Source organism: Chelon labrosus (genome assembly GCF_963514085.1).
Source record: "Chelon labrosus genome assembly, chromosome: 2".
NCBI classification, from domain to species: domain Eukaryota; kingdom Metazoa; phylum Chordata; class Actinopteri; order Mugiliformes; family Mugilidae; genus Chelon; species Chelon labrosus.
Genome location: NC_140338.1, coordinates 13,273,142 through 13,295,838, shown reverse-complemented (window position 1 = coordinate 13,295,838; position 22,697 = coordinate 13,273,142). Strand labels below are relative to the sequence as shown.

At 43.0% G+C, this 22,697-nt stretch overlaps 1 protein-coding gene across 1 annotated transcript; it reads right to left on the bottom strand.

Annotated features, from left to right (window-relative positions):
- Positions 1-577: 577 nt before the first annotated feature.
- On the bottom strand, positions 578-21,288 carry radil (Ras association and DIL domains; the record flags this gene model as incomplete). The annotated part of the gene is made up of 19 exons (XM_084571456.1): positions 578-2,941; positions 3,227-3,366; positions 3,880-4,019; positions 5,849-6,179; positions 6,695-6,921; positions 7,700-7,850; positions 8,239-8,411; positions 10,888-11,011; positions 12,515-12,631; positions 12,899-13,011; positions 13,183-13,334; positions 13,450-13,487; positions 15,216-15,346; positions 15,444-16,134; positions 16,218-16,400; positions 16,511-16,626; positions 17,166-17,273; positions 19,767-20,271; positions 21,205-21,288. 19 exons carry the CDS (start codon positions 21,286-21,288, stop codon positions 2,842-2,844), a joined length of 3,624 nt encoding a protein of 1,207 aa, XP_084427582.1. The 3' UTR covers positions 578-2,841.
- Between the last annotated feature and the right edge of the window lie 1,409 nt (positions 21,289-22,697).

The window sequence follows — 22,697 nt, the reverse complement described above, 5'->3', positions numbered from 1 at the left end:
CTTTCGTGTGAAAAGGTGTCGGACGCGTTGACGAGTCTCTGCTGACGCTGCTGTTTCTTATTGATCAGAAAAAGAAAAAGTATCCAACAATCTTTATTCTTCAGTACCATCGTTCTTAACAGTATAAATAATGATCGGAGAAGAGTAGACATGCATGAGATCAGTGTCATATAAACCTTGTAATGCACAAATGTAAAATGTTATTGCAAAGAGCTGAACTGAATCATACTTCCAGAGTAAAGCTGATCAGAGGGAAAAAAAAAAAAAACCACAGACTGAAATTTACACCAGTGTCTGCAGGAAGAAACAAAACAATACCTGGAAAATACCAACAAGTGCGCAAACAATTTGATTCATCTATGGTTTCAAGTAAAATTGGCAAATATTCTCTGGCTGCACCTTCTCAGATCAAGGCCTTACACCTTTTTTTTTTTTTTGACCATACAAAGCAGTCTTTGGGAAATTTTGTTCAGGTTCTCCAACTAAGATCTCAACAAAAAAATGAATATAAAGTAAACAACCACATTAATCAACAATGGAAAATAACTGCAACCCTAGGAGACATTGCTTATGAAAAGGTAGATTGTTAGTGCAATCACATTACATTCTCGTTACACATCTCCTCACGCACGTAGTTGGTTTTATTTGCCCAAGTTTTAAGATTTCTGCCTGCCCCTCAGCCCAGCCCCAGGTAAACGTAGTTGGTTATTTCTTGCTTGCACCACTTAATATAAATCCACCCTCTTCCAGGAAAAGAGTCATTATAAAAAAAAAAAAAAAAAAAAGTGAGGTCAGGCCACCTGATGCCACCTGCAGATTATGAGACTCCATTAGGAAAAGCGTCACCACAGGTAGTAATGCTACAGTATAGTCAAGCCTTCTGTTGCTGCTTGTAAGACTGCAATAAAACTAATTAACTACAAACACATCGCACGGCTCCTGTAGGTGAGGACGACAAGGACTGCCTGTTTACTGTGTTCAGAAGAAAAGTTCAAAGAAACAGCCCCCTCTTTTGGTATTCACAATATCATTCTGTAACTGCTTGTCCTGTGATCACGGGGAGGCCTGGAGTCAGCTGTCATCGGGCAAGAGGTGGGGTACACCCTGGACAGGTCGCCAGTCAATCGCAGGACAGAGAGACAGACAATCATTCACACTCACACGTACGGCCAATTTAGAATCACCAATGAACCTAACAAGCATGTCTTTGGATGGTGGGAGGAAGCCGGAGAGAACCCACGCAGACCTAGGGAGAACATGCAAACTCCACACAGAAAGGCCCCAGTCAGCCTGGATTCGAACCCAGAACCTTCTTGCTGTGGCTAACCACCACACCACTGTGCCACCCATGGTACATCTTGACCCCGGTGGCTTCTAGACAGTTGCAGCCAAAGTTAACATTTAAAAAAAAAAAAAAAAAAAAGGCAAGAATTTAGCGTACGCTGCTTCCCGTGTAACAACAAACGCACAATTTCCATTTAAAGCTTTGGAAGGTTTCAAAGTTTAGTGCACTGCAGTAATTGCAATGGGAACCAAAATAACTGGATTAAAATGAGTGTCAGGCTAACATAAGTTTTTACAGCAAAACAATATAACATTCAGTAACACTGTATTTGATTTGAAGTAGATTAATATCTCAAAACCTTGGGCAAACAATTTTTTGTAATTTGAGTGAACCAACAATTTAAGCAATGTGTGGCTAAAACCTTCTGTTTTGAAGGTAATGTGTATTTCCTCACTGCAGAAACACATGTCTGTGTTTATAAAACAACATAAATACATAATTTAGAAAAAAGAGAAGAAGGTATACAATCCATAACTACGGTTCTCTTGTTCTGAACAACACTGGTTTCAGAAAAACCCAAACATTAACACTGGAATAGTTCCCAAATGCAGGCTTTCTTTTCAATGTAAGTGTTAAATATTTACAAACAATTATTTACACCTCTGTTTATACAAGCCGGGACTGAGCATCCGAACTGCTGAAGTGAAGCATCTGGTCTTGATGACGAAATTAATAATTCTTGTCCCACAACAGCGGCACACTTTTGAGAATAAAACTTTTTCCATCTTTTTCCAGTGAAGGTAATGTCCAGAGACGAGGTTCATTGTGAAATGCGAGTCCTGAATTTCTTCTGTGCTTGCTTCCTCTGTCATTCACTCTCCAATACAAAAGTCAACATTCATTCACAAAAGAAGAGCAGACACCGGTAGAGCTTCGGGAGCTTTTAACAAACGGGTTTATAAAACGTTCCACTCCAAAAGCACTGTGTAAGACGTCCAGCATTCAGACTGTACTCCATTGTTGGACGGGAAAAGCTTTTAAAATCCTAATGGGCGTCTTCAGTTTGTGTCCAACTGTTTCAGAGTCCCTCTGTCTGAGAGCCTGGGAGCCATTTGACCATGCTATTTACATCTAATAGAAATGATTCTAAAACACAGGCGGTAACGTCACACATGCTCCGAGGGTTGACTGATGAGAATCTACTGTGCTTTAAACCACATCAGACCTTTACCACCTCAAACGCTGATTAATCGGGCAACTTTCCTGCGGATTCCTTTGATGCTGCTGTGGGTTGTAGATAATGTTACACAATCCCAGTAGGAGTCGGCGCGAATGAAGCAGGTCTGGAGTGTAGCGGTGGAGTCGTGGAGCCTTACCTCCAGTCTGATTGCTTAGCTTTGTGCTGACGCTAATTTTCACATACTTCATATTTCATGTGGCTGAGCATGAGTGTGTGTTTGTGTGTACCCTGTCTGTCAGTGCACACATCTGTATCCCTTGTCCAGTCCAGTGCAGTGTGCTGTGCTGTGCGTGTCACAGATGGGCGATGGAGGTGGTCAGCAGGAGGAGGCACTGATCTTCTCTGAGACTTCTGGGTCTGACTTGGCTACCAGGAAACGCAGTCGTCCCCCTCCCAGACGAATCAGATCCACCGCGCTGCACGGAGCACAGAGGAGGAAGTGGAGGGAGAAACACAAGAATCCAGTTACATGAAGCTCAGCAGAGACAGCAAGGATAACGGGGCATCACTGTCTGGGCCTCGAAACAATCAATCAGAGCAATCAATTCGCTTAAGAGGCTGACAGCAGTGGGTATGGTTAACATTGTGTGGAGGCTGCTTACTCTGTCATCAATGTCAATATCCACCAGTGGTATCATTCATCTCTATCACTGTTGTTATGGGCACACACACACACACACACAGCAGTAACGTCTTCATACCTTTGGTAGTCTGCTCCGATCAGACTGGTCCCATTCACGGCCAGGATGCGGTCTCCGATCCTGAGTCTGCCGTCGGACGCAGCCGGACCGTCAGGGATCAGAGTCCGGATGTAGATGCCTGGAGCATTAAGAGGAGTGTGCTGCAGGAGGGAGAAGTGTCAGTATTTGCACAGTGTGCATGTTTGTGTGGAGGTAATTGAAATCAATATATACCACGTCCATGGAAAATACTGGGCACACTTCAGTTACACCACTGCTTAATACTAAACTAGTATGAACTGAAAGCTTTGGAAAGAAGTGAGATCTTGGCATCAGACTAACACTGAAGTGGATATCAGAACATTTAACATTTCTAAACAGTATATAAAAATTGAATACGTGTGTTAAATGTAGGTGTAAGCTCATAACGTGTTAAGTTGTGAAGCATCTTCTGTACAAATCATCTAAAAACATAATAAATACAGTTATAATTATGTAAAATAAGTATACTGACACAATGAGGTAATGATATATGTCACTCTGGAATCTGTCATCACGGTCAGCTCAGATTAATCATGTCACCTATTGCACGTATTTACCAGCACATGTACTAAACATGAACAGGTGAAACACAGATGAACAGGTCAGAAGAGGTGCGTCTCCAGTCTACTTACCAGGCCGTCTATGAGTCCCATGCCCAGTCCGTAGGGTCCCTTGTCCAGTTCCACTACAAACACCACACACAAGTCATCAGGAAAGGAAGGGGCGCCAGGGGAGGATACAGGGAAAGGAAACTCACACCCACTAATACACCCTGCAGAGGACACGGACACCCAATGGCACAAAACACACACACACAGACACGCACAGACACGCACAGACACAGACAGGGTCTCGCTATGGGGCTGGACAAACAAAGTCTTGCTGTGCAGAAGACAAACACAGATACAGAGACACGTGCAAAGGTGCAGCTGGAGAGCTAATAAAACACACAAATGTGGTTCTGACGAGAGCCTGCAGAGGTCACACTCACTACACTGTGCTGACTGCAGAGCTGTCGTTTGAATTACTGATAGACATGCTCAAGCATTGATACCTGAGAACCGTTATGAGACTTGAAGACATTTTGAAAACTCTGTTCAAGTGTGACCACCTCCAAAAAAATGATACATTACCCAACAATTACCAACACATACATCCAGATGGAAACAAACATATGTCACTGGATATATTTCTGGACAAGTGATGAGTGCCTGTATATCTTTAGCTCTCACATGGACTTCTGTGCTAATTTAGTGCTGTACATGTAGCTTATTAACAATACTATTATTAAAGCAGAAATGTTTTAAACACACTCTTTGGTGGTCTTGGAACTAAATTAAGTGAAGCCACAGGACAGCAACTTTCAAGTGTGTCCACTGCAAATGGTATCTTAACATTATCATCACTATTTAATGTGCTAAAATTTGTGCATGGGTAACATATAATGGAGGGACACACAGATTAAAAAGACTGGAACAAAATGAATTAAAGGGGAACTACTGTTTTTTTACAACCTGGACCTTATTACTGGCCTAAAATATGATCGTTCACTCACCCATATAACTTTTGTGTAATTTGTAGTCGTTCGGGAGATATTTAGATCAGTGTTTATCCATATAGTGGGAGTGACTGGGGCACCGAAACGCAGCCTCTAAATAACGCATTATCTGCCGCGTAACTCGTTCATTTCACCAATATTTTGTTTTTGTACGCTAGTGCTATTCCCTGTTGAGTCCGGAGTTAGCCGTTATCATCATCCAGGGTCTGTAGATTGACCTACAGATGATGTCTTCTGACCTGGATGATGTCATCTCTGAGCGCCACGCGCACCCGCGACAGTCGGTTTGTTTACCTGTAATTTGCTACTGCTAGCTTTTTGGAAAATGGCTGAATATTTTTCCGATTCTAAGGTTGCGGACGAAACATGGCAGTAGCAAATTACAGGCAAACAAGCCATCATCCGGGGTCTAGTGTATCATAACAAAATATTTGTGAAATGAACGAGTTTCGTGGCAGATAATGCATTATTTAGAGGCTGCATTTCGGTGCCCCAGTCACTCCCACTATATGGATATACGTGGATCTAAATATCTCCCGAACGACTGCAAATTACACAAAAGTTACATGGGTGAGTAAACGATCGTAGTTTATGCCAGAAATAAGGTCCAGGTTGTAAAAAACAGTAGTTCTCCTTTAAGTGCATGAGGTATTGGCCAGAACATGGTTGACCAATATTGAAATGCAGTTTTAATTAATGAGGCTATGCAGCAGGCTCGGTTTTAGTGCCACAGCAAACTCTGACCTCATGTTAACCTATGTAAAAAATATTTAAATGAGTTTGTTGCAGTTAAATAAACAAAATTTATAAAAGAGAATAATCACACTAAGTGTCCAGATACTGTGAGCTGAGGTGTCTGAACTGGTAGTGTGATGAAAAAAGTAGGATCATGAAGTAAATTGGTGTGTACAATGAACTGCAAAGTTAAAACTTTAAATTGAAAATAGTTTGGAGTGGACAAAAACACCATACCGTGTGTGATTCATATTGATTGTGTTTTTTCTGTATGCTGCTCTTGTATTTGTGTATATAATTGAGCCTACCCTCCAGTCCGTTGGTGATGAGTCCATTGGCCTTTTTACTTTCTGACACAGTTCTGCTGGTGCAGCCGTTAGTCTGAAGGTTGGTGCCCATGATCGACCCAGGTCCTCCCCCTCCTTCAGGGTACAACGGGGTGTTGGGAGGGGTCAGGAGGCAGGACGGGTCTGGATTTGCCGTGCGCGGGTGGTGGACTGTGCCGTTCCTTCTGAGGCTGTGTGTGTGCGATTGGCCTGGGGGTCTGTCCCGCCCCCTCTCGTCTCCCGTCTCTGCCGTCCCCTCGTCCCCGGGACCTCCAGAGCGGGGACTGCTGTGGGCCGGAGGCAACAACTCCCTCTGTGTCGTGATAAGACGGACAGACTTTAGAAAATAATCTGTGATCTATAGTAAGGATGCGATGCATAGCAAAAGGAAGGAACATAAATATTTATTTTATCTTCCACCTGTAATAACAGAGTATTGTTTCCTAGACACAACACACCAACTGGAGATGATGAAAGTCCAAATATATTATCATATTATAGACACATTTTCCCCTTGACTAATTTGTGAATGTATACATGTTTCTGTGTGCACATTTATGCGTACATATGAGGGTGCTGTAACACTGGGGATTATGGTCTAGTCAGCCGTTCCCGCTAATTAGACAGCCTAAAGACTAATCAGATTAAACATGATTTAACCATGTCTAGGTTTCTGTGAGTGTGTATGTGTGTGTGTGGGTTGGATGGAGTAGAGGGTTTTGTCTTTCATTTATGGGATTATGAGGAACTCCTCAACCACCACAGCTGCTGAGGCACATGGCCTGGATTACCGCTAGGTGTGTGTATTTGACAGCGAGTCTTTCTCACCTGAACATCCGGCCAGTCGGCTGTGTTGGTTCCGTTGGAGTGTGTGTGCACGCTGGGAGCGCTGGTGTGTGTTTGGGTCTTGGCGCGTAGCCCCCACAGGTAGTGGCGGATGTAGAGCAGCTGTCTGTAGATGCTGTCTTCAACACACTCACTGTCCAGGTCCACTCTGAAGCCGGCGCTGGGCAGTACGATGGGAGGGTGGTTCTCAAAGCTCTCCAGGAGGTCAACTAAACACACACAAACTGATGTTCACACATGTATATGCACACACACACACGTACAACTCCTCTATCTCCTCTATTTCTGCTTTAGCATGTACGCTAGTATCTATCAATGCATTTAAGAAGAATCTTAGTTATTTGTTTGCACATGTACATCTCAGATTTGCTTTTAAAAACTAGATAAACTCTTGTCCTGGATTTTAAGAAACCTGAATATGCTTGCTGGTGCAGTGCACACTCAGCTCGCCCTACATAGTGGTTGACTAAAACATAAAATGGAACTATCCATCATATATGCTGTAAGGCAGACACAGCTAATATGACGGACTGATTGATTGGTTGGCAGTCAGACACCAACAAAGTGGTAAATGCTGCACTTTCTTTCTACAAGAAGCTGCAACAGCACCCGTAAACCATTACGTCTTAGCAAACTCACGGCCAATTCAACTCATTCTCAAAGAAGAAGAGCACGAGTGGAGCTGAGTCAGACAATCAGTGATCAGCCTGCGACTCAGCGCAGCCACATACTTAATCATGCATAACTTAACTTCTACAAGTTAGTTTTATTTAAAAAAATAAATAAATAAATAAATCACCCCTTTCATGAATCAGGACCAAAACAGCATTTGTAGCAGGCTGTTGTAAAGTTGGACAATTTAAAACAGAGGTGTGTGTGTGGAGATTGACTCACTTATGGAGCCAGCCTCAGTTGTTTTGTTTTTTTTGGCACATGACGACTTTATTTTGTCAGAGAGACACCGCCAGAATAAATTCATACATGTACCTGTTCTGTATATATACGCCTCATCCTCGCTGCTGGGCTGCCATGATGGAACAGAGCCTATCTCTGCTGTGATCTGATACTGAGTGAGAATCCGGTGGAGTTGGACTGGTTTCAGAGTTGGGTGCTCGCTAGACAACGCTCGCCAACCCATCTGCAGACAAAGAGGAGAAACTGACGATAATTCCTGAAGGGGTAAGTCATTGCAAACAAGCAAGGTGATTTGTGTGCAGACACACGGCATTAATGGCAGCAGGGTGCAGGAGATGATCAATCAATAGCTGATCTGAGTCACTTTGCTTCAAGAACAAAAGGTCTTGTTTGACGGGTGTTAAAAGTAAATGAGAAAACCGATTACAACCCGTCAAAGATTTCCCGTTCACAAGTGTCTCAGTAACAATAGTGCTTGCCTCTATTATTTAGGCTAATGTCAAACTATTATTCTAAAGATCAGTTTGCAGTTCTTCTAAAAAAACACGAGTATAAAACACAATACACAAAGGGACAATCCTGAATTATAGGTGTGTGTGGGTGTGTGTTACCTGTGTGAGCTGTTGTGGAGGTGTGGCCATTATGGAGACAGAGCTGTTGAGTTTGGTGAAGAATTTGTCAGCCAGATGTCCCAGACCAGACCTGCTTGCCCACTCCATCACCATCCGCAGGCACGCCTGAATCTGCAGCACCTTTGATCGCTGAAACCAACCTCGAGATGGACCTGCATGCAGGCACACACACAAACACACAAACACACAGGGTATTTAAACAGAAACACTGCAGTAGGTTTTTATTCAAGGGTGTATACTGTGTGCTTCTGTGTGTATATGTCTATGGGGGTGCTGTACGGCAATACAAACATTCATTTTTAATTAAGTTGTGATTGAAGTCGGTGAAACAATAGCAACAGCCACCTCGCAGAATACAAATGCACTGCCGCAGAAGGGCTTAGCCGACTGTGTTTTACTGCTCGACAAATCAGAACACAGCCAGCCTTCCTGTCTGTGTGTAATCCTTTCTTTTCTCTCCATCGCAGCAAAGAAATGAGAGGAAGTTTTGTGGCGAGTTAAGCAGGCGATAACTCTAAATCTAGCATTTGTCAAGCTGGTATCCCATAGTTTTTCCAGGCCTGTTGTTCCATCACATCACCGCAGCCATAATGCTTAGAGTGCTTTCTCAAATACCCCCCAAAGTGAGCTCACGCTGGGGTTTGGGACAAACAGTGACAAACAACTGGACTCCAGCTGGGTGTCAGACTTCTCAGCGCAAACAAATAATTGATTATATATTTTTTTTCAATAATTTCATTTTTTATATATTGAGGGACGGTTTAACAAAAATGCTCCTCTCATACAAAGAGGACCTGGACTAAACACCACTTTCAATCTGCACTCAGTAAACTCCTACTAATAAAAAAAAGGTAGAATAAATATATTAAAGTAAATACAAACTGAAATGTATAATGCAATAACAGTAAAATCAATGTAAAACTCTTCCCGCTCAGTCTTTCTACTGACATAATTTTCCTTATCAGTTAATCTTCCAACTGACCAACATATTGGACCTTTAAGTGTCCAACAGTGAAAAATGGCTGTAGATTTACATATCATTTAAGACAAAGAAAATCTTATTTTAGAAATCAGAAAAACACATAGGATTTTAATTATTATTATGCAGATGTGTACATATGTAAAGACACATGTTTTAATTATCACAATGGATCCATACAGAAATAGTTTCTGACTTTTATTAAAGTCAAATAATTTTAAAAGGGTCTGGTTTCCTGAACTGAGGCCACACACACACACAGAAAATAGAAAGAGATGGTTCGGATGCAAGATGAATCAATTTGTTTTGTGCTGCAAAAGATTTGAAATTTTGTACAGAAATGACCAAATCTGATGAAACAAGTAATGCCAGCTTTGAATCATTTACAGTTCCCGGCACTTGGTGCTCCACACACGTAGCCTAACGTCTCTGTCAACACACTGAAGCAGCTTCAGACAGACAAAAAACTGGCAGCATTATCTGCAGGGGCTGCACACACCCTTCAACCTTTCAAATATTCTACCATATGTCTTGAATACACACACACACACACACACACACACACACACACACACACCCACATACCCTCCCCTCTGTAATAGGCTTATGTCTGGGCATACAGTAATCTATGTGTGAGGCAACGCATACAGACGAGACATCACTTAACCTCTTGGCAAAGGTGTCATAAAGCTTCATAGCAGCTGGTTTGCAAACACACATGCACCTTTAAACGCAGAAAAGCCACCGTACAATCAGACGGTCCAAATAACAAAGAGCTGTCCCTTCTAATCTGTTTGCAAGGCGCAAGACAACGGCTCCTAATGTTGATTTCTTCTTTGTCCTCAGCTATACTGAGACACTGTGTGTGTGTTTAGTGTTGTTGAGTGTTGAGCTGAATGTGAGTGAGTCTGTGCGTTGCAGAGTGCTCCATGCAAACGTCAGCGTTACCTGCAAGAAACTCCCTTCGCTGTTACCATGGACACCATCAGCGGAGAAATATCAATGAGCGACAAAAAAAAAAGGGGGTGAGGGAGGAAGCCAGACAGACAGAGCAAGCAGGAGAGGAGCGATGAGACGGGGGACGGTGTAGTCCCTGCTTGAATATAAAGCTATTTCTCCTTCTCCCTTTGCCAGACATGTGATCTCTCCTGTCTCCACCTGCTAATGAAGACGTATGGCATGTTTATGGCTGAGTGTATGTGTGTGTGAGTGGACTCTTAGCTGTAGCTGGCGGTAAATTACCATTTTCTGTATTTAGACAAGGTAATAGACTATTAGCAAGGTCATCACAAGGAACCAAACAGCCTTGCAGCCCTTTACCCTTCACTCTGCCCTTTTTTCACTCCTCCCCATCTCTATCTCCTCTCGCTCGACTCCATCTAATCCCATCTATACTCTTCTTTGTCTCACCCCTGATGGCCAGATGGAAAGAAGGAATGCATGAAGGAGGAGGGGGAGAAACAGAATGCAGATAGAAGAAGGGCATCGAGGACAAATCCTGGTTAGCCCCTGTCAAAATGCTGACAAGGACACAAGGACACACACACACACACTCCCGTTCACTGTCTCTCTCACAAACAACTGTACAAACCCATGGGGAGGACTAATGGAAGAGTGAGTGAGCGTGTGTGTGCACATCTTTGCCCTACCTTTGTCCATTAGCTGGTTAAACAGCGACACGTTGGAGAAGAAGAAGAGGTAAGCAAACATCTGAGCCTGGATCTCCGGGTGAACCTGGTAGCCCTGCAGAAGCTCCTGGGCACATTGAAACACCTACACACACACATGCATACGTATCAATGCATCTATTGTTGTTTTTGTATATATAATGACAAAGGCATTTATAATATTATATTTATTCTATTACCAGAATCTCATTGTTGAAGATAAATTAAATTATATCAAATATACTGAAACTTGTACTGGCTGTACATTTTATAAATCCTCAATTCAGATGTTCAGATGTGTCCTCCATTCAACTTTTAAATAATGTTCTGTGGGTTGACAGAACATTGTTGGGGGGTTAGGTAGGTTATAGGACAACAAACACATTTTAGGTCTACTTCCATCAGTTGGTTTGGAGGAGAAGACGGAGATCTCATCAATATGTGTAAACTTCTATGAGATGTAGATAATTCTTGCTGTATGAAGGACAATAAAGAAAGACGCTCAAGGTCTTCTCTGTCTAATGAAAACTACTGAAATTATAAAGTTTCTTTTTATAGCAGAGAATCTTTCCTTAAATAAATAACAATTATTAGACGTTGTTTTAAGAAATTATTCATTTGTCTGTCACATAAAAATCTGTCCAGTAAAATATGACAAATTGTTTGTTGCTCTGAATTTGGCAATAGTCAAAATAATAAAATAAATAAACATTTTGCCAGTCAGATTACCTAATTTCTTATTTTCAGAATGAATGGACATAAATGACTAAAATGAAAATGAAATTTGAAAAAAATGTGGACGCTGTTTTCACAATCAACTGCTAAAAGAGGGAGGTTTCTCTAAAATCAGAAGTAGCTTGGAAGCCAATCCTCATCCAGTACGCAACTTGCATGTGTTATATGGAAAACTGAAAACCACTATTACACATAAGAAACTGTTCAGTAGTGAGAAGGACACATGTTTTTCTCAGCAAGGATGTTTAACTGAACTTTAGATGTAATAAAGAAAAACAATATTCAAAAGCTGTGATCATTCCAAGCAGAGTTGGGGCCTTAAAATACGTATCTTCAAATAAGTCAAAATAGAATAAAATAAAAAATATCAGGAAGTCCAGCTCTGTCCTGGGCTGCCCTTTGGACTCAGTGAGGGAGGTGGGTGACAGGAGAGTCCTGGCTAAAGTGTCATCCGTGCTGGACAACGAGTCCCACCCCCTGCACGGTGACCTGACAGAAATGAGGAGCAGCTTCAGTGACAGACTGCTTCAAAGACCTCGATGGTCTTTCCTTCCTGCTGCTGTTAGACTACACAATGAACACTCCTGATATAAGTGCAATAGTATTACACCACAAGGTGTAAAAACTTCAAAACCCAGTCAAACCAGTCTGTGCAATATTTTTTATCCTGTTCCATTTCATTATTTATCTTTTATACGCTACTCTTTTTACTCTTGTTATGTATTTATTCTTTTCTTTTCTGTATGCTGTTGCAAACTGCAATTTCCCCATTGCGGGACAAATAAAGGTTTTTCTTCTTATTATTCTTAATGGTGGTAAATCAACATATTTAATTATATCTGGGAAAAAAGAAAAACACAGTGCACTTTCTCACCTGCAGGACCCTGCGTACCGGCTCAGGAAACCCGACACCTCCTTTCCAGCAGGGCTCAGAGCTGTCGACCGGGAATGGATTACAGTCTAACAAACCAGGTAACACTACATAAAGAGCCTGGGCACACACACACGTGGACAAACACACAGAGACAGAAAGGCATGATGATGATGAAGGTATTCTGAAATTACAGAATAATTTATTCATATTCTCGCCTCATCTAGCCGCTCACTGAGTGTATAGATGTGTGTGTGTGTGTGACAATTTAATCAGCCCTCTGTGTGAACAGGGGTCAGTTCTTATTCATCCAGCTTGCCTTAAAAACAAGATAAAAAGTGTCTCGCTCATTAAGAAGATGGCGCCGTTGCCGCGGTGACAGATTACCTTGGTGATATAGTAGACACATTGCTGGAACGTGTACATGATCACTTCTTCCAGGATGCTCATTGCCTCCTCATTGGCTGATATTGTCGCCGATAGCAACGACTCCTTTGACCCTAGACACAGATGACGGAGACAAAGGCACATTTAAAAGGATGAACAGTGAGAGGGGAAGTCAGGGCTAAAGCTGTGTCAGTATCTACTTGTGTCAGCGTGAGTAATGACGCCTCAGCCTGTTATTTCCACACTCATCATTCAGACTTTTTTTTTTGTGTGCGTGTGTGTACCTTGTAGTGTCTCTATGCTGTGTGTGTATGCTGGCGCTCTTTGTTGTATAAAGTAGAGGATCTCGATGGAGTTGGACATCCAGAAGAAGATGGTCTGCAGGTCTGGGACCAGGTCTGAGATGCTGAGCAGCGAGAGGGAGGCCGGGTCCTGGCTACTTTGACACGCACAGAGTGACGGGTTAAGCACAGTTAGGCTGACATACGGCACATAAGCACACATGCTTTCTTTCTTTCTTTCCCGAACACAAGATGGAAAGTGATACTCACTGCTGAGCTTGCTTCTGAGCCAGCTCCTTTGTCTTCTCCTGCAAGGCACACACACAGACAGCAATTAAGAGCTCATTAAACTTTTAGGATGTGCGTAGGAGAACCGCACTTCACGACGATATTGCTAAACTGCAGAAAGAAATACCACTATCAGATGTACTAAACCGAGCAAACTCTCCGTGACGTATGGTAATTAGGTTGAGGTCTACTGACCTGAATATAAAATGAGCCTAAAACAAACACACCTTTCTTTTTTGTCACTGTTTAAATGAACATATTTTAAAACCGGTAGGGAAAAACATAGTCCAAGCTTCCAGACTGTTTTATAGTAGGAACTGGCCACCTTACATGGAGCAACATGAAGCAATCCTATATATTCAGGACACAGGAGCAGAGACAGTCTAGGTTAGCTTATATTTCACAAGGGTTGAATTATCCTCTGCTGCTCTGTGGGACTACAAGCCAGCAGCATTTACTTAGTTCATGTAGATTGTAGGTTTAATCGTCATATCTCATGATCATAGGTTTGTTAGGGTTTCTCAGATGGACAGGGCCTCTAAATGTGTTTTGCCTGGAATCTTGGCACAAGGGATTGTAACATCTAATCCTGTGTATTAATGAAGGTATCGAGTAAAATGTGTGGTATCAAAAACTAGAAATACGCTCGTTTAGTCATCTTACAATCAGATCCAAAACATTTCTAACTTGGACTATAATTTACTAAATCTACTATTTAATCACAGTGATCTATTGAGCAGTTTTCTTTTGGGTTAGAATATAATAATATTTACCAAACTAACAAATATTGTTTTGTATTGAAAATCAGATGCCACATTGGCACTAATTTTATTTCTACCTATGCAGTGGACAGATAAAGTTAAATATCAGCCATTTATCCACAATCCCCAAATGTGTGTTTGGAGAAAAGGAAGAAGAATAAGTTGAAGAAATGACCTGGCCAAATGTTGAGTATGCACGCGAAAATATTCAACAGTGGGATTGGCAACCGGAGGGAAAGGAAATAAAAGAAAGGCTTCTCTAACTGGCATATGAGATGGCTTGTTACACAAAATCATCTAAGAAGTCCTCCTGTGTGCAAAAGAAAAGCCAATAAAAAAAAAAAAAAATGACTTTGCACGTGACTGGATGCATCATCTCTCCATTGCCGCCAACTTCAACCAATCAGATCGCTTCATCACAGATTGTCATCGTACCTAAAACACGCTCAGAGCTGCACGTCGTTCCTCATAAGTAGCTGGTTGGTCTGAACCTCTGTGGATCAGCTACAGTCAGATTCTCACATGATCTCACAAGAAGAAATTATCCAAAGTTTACCTCAATATCCAAAAATATCAACCTTTTAGAATGGACCTCACAGACATCTGACCTTTATTCAAAAATTGTGGGGAGATCTTAAACCTGCGGTCGTGTATTCTGTACTTCAAAAGTCAATTAAATGTGTATTTAGCCCATGGGTGCCAAAACACTGATTACTTTTCATCTTTTCAATCCCTGTTCTTTTACTAAAGTTCTACTGTGGTGGCAGCAGAATGCAGTATGTGTGTGTGTGTGTGTGTGTGTGTGTGTGTGTGTGTGTGTGTGTGTGTGAGTGTAATAGAGCACAAAACATGTGATCTGCCCCCCTGTTTAACTATTCACCTGACCTGACACAGCTGACTGGTTTCTCTCCACATGCCGTCATCTTAAGTGGAGGCCAAAGTACAAAAAAAGAAAAACAAAATAAAGTTACATAGCCTGACACTTACCCATGCGATGGTCTGGATCCGCCGGACAATCTTGAGCAGCAGTTTTCCAAAACTCCCAGGTGGGAAGGTTGAGGCAGAGTGTTGTATGCACAGACACAGCAGGTAGGCAGGTGTCAGCTTGTGGTCGTCTCCTATACAACAGACAGGATTGAAGTTTTTGAAAATTATCTTATACACCTCTTGGCTAGCAGCTAGTGCTGGATAAAAATAAATATTCAGTGCACAGACCTCCAGGTTCAATGAGAGACATTATCCTGTTCAACAGCTGGTCTTCATGAGCCTGGTCAAACTCCAGCTGCAGCCTCCTTTTTTGACCTCCTCCTCTTCCTCCTCCGTCACCTGCTGACAAAGTCAGGGGTCCTCCGGTTGTTGTCCCGACACTGCGGGGTTTTACCAGGTGAGGTTTGAAGCTGCGTCTAACTGCTGGCACACTCAACACCTGTGCTGCTCTGTCCTTAAGCACGGAGCCACACATCTTACAGCTCTGAGCCCCGCCCTCTCCCTCCTCCGCCGCCGCCCCTGCGTCGTAAAGCTGCCCAAGCGTGCGTAGGCGAGCCAAGGTTTGCGCGGGCAGAGGCTTAGCACCTGTGGGATCTTTGTACAAGAAGATGTAATGTGCTCCGAAGGAGAGAAGGTCACCGTGTCGCAGCGTGGTGGAGCGCTCGCAGCGGGAAAAGTTCACCAAAACTGTGGCGTTGAGTACGGGCTCAACAGCTACGCAGAAACGCTGACTCTCCGCCAGGTCTTCTCCCTTGTTGTTGTTGCTGCTGCTGGCATGCCGGCGGGGCGCAGGGACTCGGCGTAAGCGGCAGTGGAGGGGAAGGATGTCAGGGGAAAAGAGGCAGATGTTGGGGCGAGCTGATGGAGTCTCTTGACCGACCGTGTGCTGCTCTCTGTTCAGGAGGTAAACCAGGCAGTCCTGCAACACACAGGATAAACATCACATAACCAAACACATCAGAGGTCTCTAAAGCAGCACATGAACCTCTACACCGTCCTCACCTGCCGATTGTATCCCTGCAGCAGCAGTAGATGAGGTGACTGATACAGAGAGTGCCTCACCCCTCCACCTCCCTGATTTCCCTCCTCTTTCCTCCGGCCACTGGAGGCCGCCTCACGTTCTCGCCCCCTTAAGGGTCCTGGAAGGGTGGAGTAATAACGCTTGGGCTCGTCTCCCACTCCAAGCTGCAGATACACACACACACACACAGAAAAACATTTAAGATTTAAGGCGAAACTGTTCAGTGAATACTAACAATCAATCATGATAACTAGGCTTCAGCAGGAGGTCCCACCTGGTTGAGACTGGTCTCACTGAGGCTGCGGCAGAAGGAGGAGTTGCTGGACCGTGGAAGGGTCAGTGTCCCCTTCGCCCTATTCCTCTGGAGCTTACGAGCCTGGGCATTAATATCTACCAGGAGGCAGAGAGGAATAGCAAGAGAGGGAAAAAGAAGGGGAGAGAGAAGGGCAAGAGGAGGGAGTGGTGGAGAATAATAAAGACAAGCAAGGAAACAGGAGACAAGAAGAAGGCAAAGTAGAAAGCGTGCTTAAATTAGGCATGTGCACGCATAACATGTATGTTTGACACATGAGTGAACTGAGTAACGTCTCAGGCTTGAGTGACACGAGTGCATAACAGTCATGTGTGAGCTGAGTGGAAACCAACATTTAAAACAAATCTAGGCTGGAGTGAACAAGTCGGAGTCAGATGAAGGAGATGGTGCTGGATGGAGCAGCTCATGTGGCTGACGACAGCAGACCAGATGAAAGGTGGACTGAGCAGCTCCTCATGCCTTGAGCCTGAGGACTCTTGAGGCCATGCGATGGCTCACACAGATTTATTCACACACTCTAAATCACTGTTAATGGGGGTGGCACAGGTGACAACGCAGGTAGAGGTGGTCTCCATGGCAATGACTGACAGCCACCCTACCTGAGGCCAGTCCCCACCTTTAGAGCTGGACTGTACCACTCGACCAGACCGTAGGGGGGAGCTCCTGTGTCTGCCCAGCCCGGATCGACCCATGAGAGCCGCCAGGAATTGGGGGGTTCGGGGGCCTACAGCAGGGTGGGAGGGGTTAGGAGGTGGAAGGCTGAGAAAACACCCCCGCACCAAAACACCAAGCATAGAATTACCCCCAAACACACACGGCATCAACACACCACAAAAAAACACACACATGCACTGTGGAGCAAACAGAGATACACAATTAAAGGTGTGAAGTTCAGGATTTTCTGTCAAACATATCACGGCCAAATTGGTTTCTCATTACGTCATTGAAACGTGATAACAGAATTAACTGGGCTGTGATGTGTTGACGTATTCAACAAAAATCCTACAGTACCTTTAAAGCGCGATCTCTTTTGTTAAAGTGTGTGTGAGAATTCACACAATTCACACGTGAACATGCCCTTCACAAACACACACACACACACACACACAAACAGAGGACGACAGAGGCAGAGAGAAAGAGTCTCCAGGGTTGGAGAGTTTTGTAAACACTATAACACGACAGAGAAAAGGTTAGTGTGAAAATGAAAACCTGGATTAATATGTATTTGTTGACAAAGCAGTTTCGCGGCAGAAAGTTCTGTTTGCTGTGATTATAACTGTGTTTATATTTTCACACGAAGACGTAACTGAAATGTCTCTGAGAACAGGAAAGAATGCTTTGCAAGGATAAGGCTGGTGATGATAGATAGATAGATAGATAGATAGATAGATAGATAGATAGATAGATAGATAGATAGATATGACAACAATAAAAATGCATCATTGTGCCACAGTGATGCACTGGGTAACATGTCCCTCGATGACAATGAACACATAAACTCCTGCTATAAATATCATAGGCTGTACATAAAACCTGTGAACCTTGAACCTGCAATTGTTCCACTAGCAGCAAAAATATGTTTGATTGTACAGATGTCTCTGACAGAATGACCCGACTTCTCGGTTGACTGATTACCTCAGTAAACCTTTTCCCAGAGAGTTTATGGTCTCAGTCACTAGTTTCAAATCTTCATCAGTAGAGCATGATGTTCTTTCAGTGAGTTACAATCGTGAAAAAGCAGCTCTAGACCGTGGCGACCTTGTGCGTGCGTAACGTCAGGTTCTAAGTCTAATCGACCCGTCGCTCTTCTCCAGTTCCTCCCTCAAATATGGTCACATTCGGTTACAAAAAGACAAGATGGTCCTAAAGATCCCCAAGAAATTCACAACTTACTACTGAGCACTTTAACTTAAACTCTGCAAGAAAATGTGTGCAGAAAAGACATTTAATATGCTATATAGGTTGTGTGCTTCATGTATAAATACAGGCACCCAGTGGCATTTAAAAATAAAATGACTAGACTATGGAGTTAATGGTTATGTAATGTGTTTATTAAAGAGGACCGTCTGATTAGCCAGACCATAAATCTGGTGTTTTCCTATATCAGGGTGTATTTTTCTTTTTAGCGTAGTTTATCTACAGTTGAGATTATGTCACATATTTCTTGTATGATGTGATACTGCACTTCCGTCGAATTTTATTTTTATCAACTATTCATACTTCCACTTAATGCACAAAATGAAAACATAATAGTTGGGGTGAATAAAAAATAAAAAATTACACATTTGATCCTTTTCATGGAGTTTCTAGCACCACCAGCCTTATTCTTTACAGGCTACTATCGTCTCCTCTATAGTCTGAAAATGATAGAACAACAGAGGAGATTGCCGACCGACTCTCTGGCTACCGCAGAAGTTGACATAGCAACCAGAAAAACTCCAGACGCCAGAAATGTTGGTGTTGCTGCAAAGTGCAACGTGTGACTGGGAGGCTGAAAATATCCCTCTGAAAAACACCGTAGCTGGGAGTTTATGAATTTGTCTGTGTTTAAATGGCAAACTTTTCATCCCTCAGTAAGCCAATTACACGTAAAGGTCACATCGTGATTCCTAAAGAATGTGGATCAGTATTCCTATTGCTGCATTGCAGATGTAAAGAGTTTGGAGCTCGTCTCTCAGCTGGGAAGAGTTTCACGTGGGTACTTTAGCAGGAAACGATATCACGGCACTGTAGTACAAATGTGCCATTCATAAAAACATCAGAGTGCCCACACCTGCCTACAGCTCTAGTTTTAAAGGCTTCAGCTTTCACTCAATCAATCGACCGGCTGTCTGTGCAATTCCACTGCATTGTTTGCGTGCGAGTGTGTTTCTTCGAACAATTCAATTATACAGGCACAGACTTTGTGTCTCTAATAGGAACTCAGATATAAATCTTCAAAATATCTTCATATAGAAACACACAGGAGCAATATCTTCCCTACAGGATAATAACTATGACAAAAGCTCTTATTCTGCATCTCCACACACACACACACACACACACACACACACACACACACACTGACTGCAGAGGAGCTAACGAGCTGTGCTTTTCTGCTGAGTTTGACATGTTAAGAAAGGAAGGGAATTAGACCAGCTGCTGTGTGTGAGTCTGTGTGTGTACCTGTCGATCTGTGTGTGTGTGTGTGTGCAACTTTGTGTGAGTGTTTCCTCACCAGCAGTGATAGTATCCTTCTCCTTGGCGTTGAGTTCCTCGACCTCTGCTCTCCTGCGCAGCTCAAACCTGCGAGCGTGTCCTTCTCTGGGTTTCCACAACTCCTGGAGCAACAGCGGCTTTTCATTGTCCCCCAGCGCACGCAAGCACTCAGTCCTCCACCCGCCTCCTCCGATCCCACCGCCGCCCTCCAGACGTCCGATCACATCGCACAGGACGTAGGAGCTGGCAGCCTCTTTGTTCAGTGAGTAACGTTCGAGGGCCTCCTTCACCAGTTCCTGTGCACTGGAGCGCGGCGTGGCCAGGACACTCTTGTAGTTGGCACCTGCGCAGATTTCATCTCCGAAAATCTTCAGCACCCCGGGGGCCGAGCTCTGCGTGGAGAGTTCAGCCGGGTCATCTGCCGGTCGTTCTGGGGGTTCAGTCATCGTGCGCCGTTCCCCACGGGTGTTTGTTCCAGTTTCTGCTGGGACACGGTCTCTGTAGCTCAGAGTGCGGTAGAGCACCTGATGAACACACAAAAAACAATTAATGTACTGCAGAGAAGAAAAAGGGACTGCATATTCAAACTAATTACAAAATAAACATATTGTGATGTTCAAACATGCACAACGCTTCAGTTTATTTCATAGATAGATTAGATAACAGCCATCTTTGATCACTACACTTAAAGTTAGGAGGATTTTGTATGTGACTTTCACCACAGAAACTTTTTTAATGGCAAACATTTTGACTTGTCAAAAACAAAAAGTACAAGTAACACTACTTTCGTGTCCCAGTTAGCCCTGGCTGCAAGCCAGTATGCACAAAAAGAGGACCCTTCAACCAGCCTACCTAAAGTACACCTGTGTTTTTTTTTTCCTGCTATGACAAACAAACAAACACATCTGCTCTGAAGAAGGTGTAAAGTCTGCGATGCTGCACGTAACAGAGCTAAGGGCTCATAGGTTTAACACTGCTAGCGTGATGATGTTTGCTTTACATTTCAGTTTAGCATGTTAGTTCAGTTAGGACAGTCACTAAGCTCTGATGTTTTAAGGGTTGACAGGAACAAGGAAAATTGTCTATAGAGAACAAAACACCGTTTTGTACCCGGCTGTAAACGTGTTTATTTCTGCTGTAAAGTTTCCATTTAAACATGGTGTGAATATTGCCTGACTTTTGGAGCCAGCCTCAAATGGTAATTCAAAGAAATTGCAGCTTTTGTCACTTTGTCCACAGAGGCAGCTGCTTGGATGTATCAGATAAAACTTTATCTTTATTGCTGTTTTTTATATGTCCGTGTGTGTTTATATTTGAGATAAACTGAATCGTTAAAATCTTATAATGTGTTAACCAAGCAATTCACTAAAACTGTATTGTTATTTCACCTTTACCTCTAAAGTCGAACCTTAAATGAACCCAGATGTTCATGTGTTTGTGATTGTGTGTGCGTTCACCTGTGTGAAGGTCCTGCTCTGGCGTTTCAGCCGGCTCTTGGATGGTAGGGACATACTCGCCCCCGAGGAAGAACCGTAGAACATGATGCTGCCGGTGGCTTCACAAACCCCACAACTGGTGAACAAGGAAATGTGTTTTAACGCTTTGTTTTAGTCCAGTGTCACGGGTTGTAATATCCCCAGATGTTTTACACACACACACAGCTACACGTCATACACTTAGCTTCTCTAAGATCGTAAAGGTGGAGGGAGACTACTCTATACTATGAAAATAAAGTGAGTAGCGAGTACCTTGATGCAGTTACGTATTGTCACCTCTATGTGCAGCAGCACCAGGAAAAGGTTTACAGTCGTGGGTCAGATGCTTTGCATTTCATTTTACTGTCACTGGAAAAACAAAACAGATGACGCAATGTCAACAGAAAGAGACACAGTTGAGTTTTAAATTCTCCTATTTCAGGTCCTCACTCAGATCATAAGGACTTGTAGTTTTCATTTATCTTTTTTAACAAGCTAAGCTGTTTTCACTCTGTACTCAAAATTATTATTATCGTCATATCATTTCTTGCCAAAGGCATTGTTTGACTTTGAGTCTGTTGAAAGCTTCTGTAGAGTTCTCAGTCTAGACACTGTGCAGCAAACTTCAGTGGATAGTCTCCATCAGTTCATCCTTTTTTGTCTTAATGCCCTGGGATCCCACATGAGGACCTGAAAAAACGTTGCTAGGCAGAGGGATTTCTGGAATACCTTGCTGAGCCTGTTGTCACAGCGACCCATCGTTGGATAAACAGAGAGAAAAATCTAGACGTAAAAATTTTGTTCTGCATATACAGTACACCAATCAGGCATAACATTATGACCACCTTCCTAATATTGTGTAGGTCTCCCTTGTGCCTACAAAACAGTTGTGACTCATCAGAGAATGGACATGGGGCTTCTAAGGGTGTCCTGTGGTGTCCGGCAACACAGTGTTGTTAGTGGGGGGCCTTTGGGTCCTATGGGTTGAGTGGAGGGGCCTCTGTGGATCATCCCACAGATACTTGATCAGTTTGGAATCTAGTGAATCTGGAGGCCAGGTCAACACCTTGTGCTGTTCTTCATGTGCTTTTTTTGAGTTGTTCCTAAACTGTTTTGAGTTAATACAAAACTGTCTCTGTGTCATTGTTATGGGGTGGGGGTGCCAGGTCTGGTCTAGGTGGGTGCTACATGTCTAAGTAACATCCACATTAACGAAAAAACCAGGCCCAAAGGTTTCCCAGCAGAACATTAAATTGTCACAATATGGTGAATGTCATTTACTTCTCCTGTCATAATGTTGTGGCTGACTGGTGTATATTGCTATTCTGAACGCCCAGCTGTCTGTAGCTGATAACTAATACATTATTTATTCACATATTGACCTTTTACAACATTAAAGTTCTGTACTCACTATTTTTTTAAGACAAAGAGTTGGGTAATGTAATTTTCAGCAATGAGAACATCTAATTTCACCA